The sequence below is a fragment of the Diaphorina citri genome, unplaced genomic scaffold (genome assembly GCF_000475195.1).
Source record: "Diaphorina citri unplaced genomic scaffold, Diaci psyllid genome assembly version 1.1 scaffold3005, whole genome shotgun sequence".
Lineage (NCBI taxonomy): Eukaryota > Metazoa > Arthropoda > Insecta > Hemiptera > Psyllidae > Diaphorina > Diaphorina citri.
The window spans coordinates 18,299-24,507 of NW_007380417.1; the positions used below are offsets into that span (position 1 = coordinate 18,299).

Below are 6,209 nucleotides of genomic sequence, written 5' to 3' on the forward strand. Positions count from 1 at the left end.
GGGGCGTCCCACCCGTTAACCGCGGCCTCCCCCCCCCCCAAACCCGATGCTGGATACGCCCATGATCCTAGTAATTCCCAAAATACATCTCTCGATGGCCCTCTGGGTAAATCGCAATTTTTAGTCCGTCCTTCCTTTATTATTACAATGTAAATGCTGTTTCTTTGTGTTATTATGTTTATGTCACAACTTTGGTGCTCACTGCAGCATTGTAGGATTTTCCCAATATCTCAATAATCCTAAAATCCAATGTTTACCTACCATGCTGGCACCGGTCGCTATGCGCATTTATATGTCATAGCTACTCATTTTCCTCACGAGGCTGAGTGGGCCCCGCAACAGCCAGTCACGGAATCAATTATTTGCATGATACAAATTTCTTGACCCCGCCGGGGATTGAACCCGGGTCTCCCGCGTGCAAGGCGAGCGCAGTGACCACTACGCCATGGGAGCTGACTTTAGAACACTATGGTATTTGGATTGAATACAAAAAAGAATCTCCTTCTCCTCCTACTTCGCCTTTTCCCGTGTTCAGACGGGGTCGGCGTTTTTCGTCAGCCTCTCTATCAGCCCTAGGAAGATCTCTTTTGGACTGACATTTGGTTTTGGCTATCAAATTTACAAGTAGATGTCTTTCGCATTTAACTTTTGCTAGGTACCTATTTCTTCAGCAAGGGAAATTTCAGGCTACTGTCCTACCTGACGGATCAGTCTATTTTATTCTATTCTATGCTATTTTTTCCATTCCATTCTATTCTATTCCTATTCTATCAAATTCTATTCATATTCTATTATAGATATTAAGTAAACATTGTAACCAATGAAGAGGAAGAAGAACCATCTCCTCAGAGGTTAAATTTAGCCTAGGAGACGGTTTCATTGTAAATTAAATTTTCCACAAATAAAGAACTTATATTCAAAATTCAAATTCAAAAAAATCTATTCTATTCAAATCTATCCTATTGTATGCTTACCCCAAACACGCGTTCCATGTTCTGATTTTTCTTGGCAATGTTTTCTATTTCTCGCGTCACATCAGAGTAGGTACTTGATTTCTCGTATTGATTCACTAGCCAGTCTATTTTCTGCGAGGTCTGCGCCAGTTGCTTGATAAGAAACTCGGCCGTGTTGTACGCTGGAGGACAGTGGATGTTGAGCCTGGACAAGTGAAAAGGGGAAGAAGATCATGAAGCTGAAAGCTTCTTCACAATTTTTGTGGATATCACAGCATTACTAAGAGCCTCCTGTACTATTTCTGACGAATCTATAATTTTTATTTTTACTCTGGTAATGTCGCCACTGGTCGCTACTCGATTAAAGTAGCTACTCAATTGTCCTCACGGGGCTAAGTGCACCCCGAACTGTAGCCATTCTATTCTATTCTATTCTACCCCATTCTATTCTATGCTTACCCCAAACACGCGTTCCATGTTCTGATTTTTCTTGGCAATATTTTCTATTTCTCGCGTCACTTCAGAGTAGGCACTGGATTTCTCGTATTGATTCACTAGCCATTCTATTCTATTTTATTCAATTCTATTCTATTCTATGCTTACCCCAAACACGCGTTCCATGTTCTGATTTTTCTTGGCAATGTTTTCTATTTCTCGCGTCACATCAGAGTAGGCACTGGATTTTTCGTATTGATTCACTAGCCAGTCTATTTTCTGCGAGGTCTGCGCCAGTTGCTTGATGAGAAACTCGGCCGTGTTGTACGCTGGAGGACAGTGGATGTTGAGCCTGGACAAGTGAAAAGGGGAAGAAGATCATGATTTATTTGTGGTGAAGCTGAAAGCTTCTTCACAATTTTTGTGGATATCACAGCATTACTAAGAGCCTCCTGCACTATTTCTGACGAATCTATAATTTTCATTTTTACTCTGGTAATGTCGCCACTGGTCGCTACTCGATTAAAGTAGCTACTCAATTGTCCTCACGGGGCTAAGTGCACCCCGAACTCCAAGCACAGAGCCGAAAAAACCCTCGGCCCCGCCGCGAATCGAACCCGGACCTCCTGCGTGCAAGCCTAGTGTGATACCCACTCGGCCACGGAGGTTGCTGAAAAGGTTTATTATTTTATTTATTTATCAGGGCATGAGGTACACAATAGGGCTGCCTGGAAGGGACTGAGAAGAAACGCCGACCCTATTTAAATAGGAAAAGGCTAGGAAGAAGAAGATTAATTTTATTTTAGTCTGGCTGGGGGACGTTAAACAGGGAGTAGACCAGCTTAGTCTGGCTGGGGGATGTTAAACAGGGAGTAGACCAGCTTAGTCTCTTCGCACTCAATCATCTATCACCCTCTATGAAACCTCTAAAAAAAAGAAATCTCAAACAATGTTGAAGATTTCCACACCTAGTTTGCTTGGTTGGTAGCGCGTCTGCCTTATAAGCGCTAGGCCGCGGGTTCGATTTCCGCCCGGGGCGGATTTTATCCTGATGGGATAATGTTCGTGCTCGAAACGGCTAGCTTTTCCCTATCCTGTCTTCCTTCTCTCTTTGATTTCGGGACGATAAGACCTTAGCAGTTACAGTTCCCTCTGTCAAACCTCTTTTTTTAAAGTGATTTAAGTAAGTGGTTAATGAAGGGGTCAAAGTTAAGCAGTCTTCTTTTTAGACATGGTATTAAATATAAAATTCCACACCTTGGTGGGGATTGAACCCACGTCTACCTGATTACCAGGTGAGCATCACTAGTAAGTCTCACAGTCTCACCCCAAACTCACCAGTTGTTCTCTGACTGATTGTTGTTAGGAGTGTGGTTTTTCCTGCTCCACTGAAAAGAAACAAAATATTGGGTTTATTGAGTATGAGATTTGCTATAAAGATACATGTCTCTGCACCAGGGGGCCACCCTCATCCTCCACGCATCCTTCTGTTGGCCCCGGGGAGGTTGGGTGGACTGGTGGTAGTGCTGTCACAAGTTTAAATTTACTTTTTTCACTGTCATGTTATGTCAAAATTTAATAATAAATAAAGCACAAATATTACTATTACAGTATTACCACCAGAGATGTGCGAACTGCAAAATGCAAAATGGAAAATGCAAAATGCAAAATGTAAAATGTACATTTACATTTTACATTTCAAATTGGTTTTGAAAAAGCATTTTATGCCCATCCCGTAGTATGCCTCTCATCATCATTGACTCTTTTTTTTCTTTTCTTTAAGGGTGCCCACCGAAAGAGGAATTCAAGATGAAGCCGTAAGATGAAAAAGCAAACGTAACGTACACATTTTTATGAGACCGCGCAGAACGAAGCATTCCGAAGATTCGAGATAAATTTCAAAAACAAATGTTTCAGGAAAAATTTTCAAGAACAAAATATTTTGTTTTTGAGGTAAATTCAAAGGGTTTCAATGATCAGCTTGGAAATCTTTGTGGAAAATTCAACCTCACGAGGCATTTTACATTTTGCATTTCAAATTGGTTTTCAAAAGCATTTTGCACATCTCTGATTACCACACTAAATTTGGGCACAGAATGACCATAGTTTTTTTAAAAAGGTAATAGTAATAATAATAAATTTAAAAAAATTAAAAAGACAATAATAAATTTATTGGTGTGGTCCATGAGTTGCAAAGTTACTGACCTGTAACCGTATGAAGTATTGCTCAACTTCAGTGATCTGTTGAAAATGGGTGGATTCTCAAGATATTTTATTTTTAGATTAATTATTTTGCTCTCAAAAAAAAAAAAAAAAAAAAAAAAAAAAAAAAAAAAAAAAAAAAAAAAAAGGGTTTTTAAAAAAAAAACAAAAAAACCCCTTTTTTAAAAAAAAAAAAAAAAAAAAAAAACTTAAGCAAGGTCTTTCATAACAAACTGTCATATCACCCTTATTTACATAATTATCCTATCAAATATATGAGACCTTGTTTAGACTGCTGGGGTAAACAGACTTTTCAGTCCTACTGAGGCGGGATAAATAAATTCTATGCTATGCTTCATACCTTGGTCCCATAATTGCAGTGAGAGATCCAGATACTGCCAATCCCGACACTGGAAATGAAATTCAACAACATGATTAATATTATTACGATTGTTGTTGTAGAGGTGTAGCTGCAGCAGGGGGGGTTGATGGTCTCTAGCCAACAGTCAACCATCATGAGGACTGAATAGAATAGGATGCAGAGACACACCCACCTGCCCACTTGCAAATATTTATCCAGTATGAACTTTTCCAAGTCACCATTGAATATCAACTCCATACCCGGTGAATTAACCATGGGCATGATACACCCTAGGAATGTATCACACATAGCTGACTCAAAAACCCACCGAGTATGGACAAATGAAACTGTCAGAAGACATTTGATTGTGTTCGAAACCCGCTCAACCCCGTAACCAAAATGAAAATATGAATGCGGATCACATTGCAGTCTGCCCAAACTTAACAAACAACAACAACAACAACAACAACATAGTATCCAAATATTGGGACACAAGGAGAAAAATGACATAATAGTCAATCTCAAGCATTAGATAACAACAATAACAACATACTTCAGAGATGGAAACTGTGGAGAAATGAGAACCTGCGTTCCTATGTAAGATTTTATTTAGTGTTGAGTGTTGTTGTGAATGCCACAGTACTTTTTTTTTTTTGTGAATGTCAGATTTTTTTTTTAGTAATACTAAACCATTACTTCTTTTTCTGTTTTTACTTTTATTTTTAATGAATAATGAATTACCTACTTGTTATAATACTTAATTTTTTATTACCATTATTGAGCAGTTTAACTTTCGAGCTTCCTGAAGTCTTCTTCCTGCTGAATATGCTTCCTCCAGACACCTTAGGAGGAGCATCAGTGGCGTAGCGTCCATGTAGGGCGTGTATGGCGGCCCTACACTCAAAAATTCCACTCAAATACCCTTAAATATTGACTTTAAATAATTATTGTATTCTTACTATATAGATATTGTAATAGAAATTAGTGTCCGCCCTACACTTGGAGTTAGACCACGCTACGCCACTGGTACCCGGTACTCATTATGACCTTGGCGGGGTACGCGAGATTACATCCGGGTACCTAAGGGGTATTTACGTGGGAGAAAAAAAGGTTGAAAAGCGCTGGACTCTAAACTCTTAAGTCTAAATAAACTAAAAAGAAATATTAGCTACATTTCTTTTTTATTTATTTAATAGAAATTAGTGTCCGCCCTACACTTGGAGTTAGACCACGCTACGCCACTGGTACCCGGTACTCATTATGACCTTGGCGGGGTACGCGAGATTACATCCGGGTACCTAAGGGGTATTTACGTGGGAGAAAAAAAGGTTGAAAAGCGCTGGACTCTAAACTCTTAAGTCTAAATAAACTAAAAAGAAATATTAGCTACATTTCTTTTTTATTTATTTAGCGAGCTTAGTTAGTTTGGAAGGTAACGCGTCTGCCTTGTGCTAGGCCGCGGGTTCGATTCCCGCCCACGGCGGATTTCATCCTAACAGATAATGTTTATGGAACAGCTGGTTTTCTCCTATCCTGTTTTCCTTCTCTCTTCACTTTCAAGATGACAGACCTTGGGCCAGTTATAGTTCCCTCTATCGAACGCCTTTTTTTTTTTTTCAACTACTTACCATAAATTCCAGATGTTCCCTCACAGTGAGACCTTCAAAGGCCATATCATTCTGTGGTACAAAGCCAGATATACGAGACATCAAGTTCTTGTCTATCTGATGTCCATTGAGTAACAGACTTCCGCTGAAATCTCCTGCAAGACAGAAATCCCAGGAATGGGAAATAAAATAAAATACAAGTATATTATTAAATTATTATTATTATAAAAACGGAGGTTTAACGGGGTTGATTGCTTTGAGCTGACATTTGGTTTTGGCTGCAAATTTTATAAGTGGATGCCCTTCGCACTCAATCATCTATCACCCTCTATGAAACCTCTAAAAAAAAAAAATCTCAAACAATTATTTATTTAGCGAGCTTAGTTAGTTTGGAAGGTAACGCGTCTGCCTTGTGCTAGGCCGCGGGTTCGATTCCCGCCCACGGCGGATTTCATCCTAACAGATAATGTTTATGGAACAGCTGGTTTTCTCCTATCCTGTTTTCCTTCTCTCTTCACTTTCAAGATGACAGACCTTGGGCCAGTTATAGTTCCCTCTATCGAACGCCTTTTTTTTTTTTTCAACTACTTACCATAAATTCCAGATGTTCCCTCACAGTGAGACCTTCAAAGGCCATATCATTCTGTGGTA

General features: G+C 39.3%; 1 protein-coding gene across 1 annotated transcript in view; it reads right to left on the reverse strand.

Annotated features, from left to right (window-relative positions):
* Positions 1 to 5,713, reverse strand: part of LOC103519865 (protein brown-like) — a gene marked incomplete at its 5' end in the record, with an annotated part of 7,611 nt that extends 1,898 nt beyond the window's left edge. The window contains one exon of the mRNA XM_026831191.1: positions 5,580 to 5,713. Coding sequence (XP_026686992.1) covers positions 5,580 to 5,713 — 134 coding nt within the window. The remainder of the gene's footprint in view (positions 1 to 5,579) is intronic.
* Positions 5,714 to 6,209: the final 496 nt, after the last annotated feature.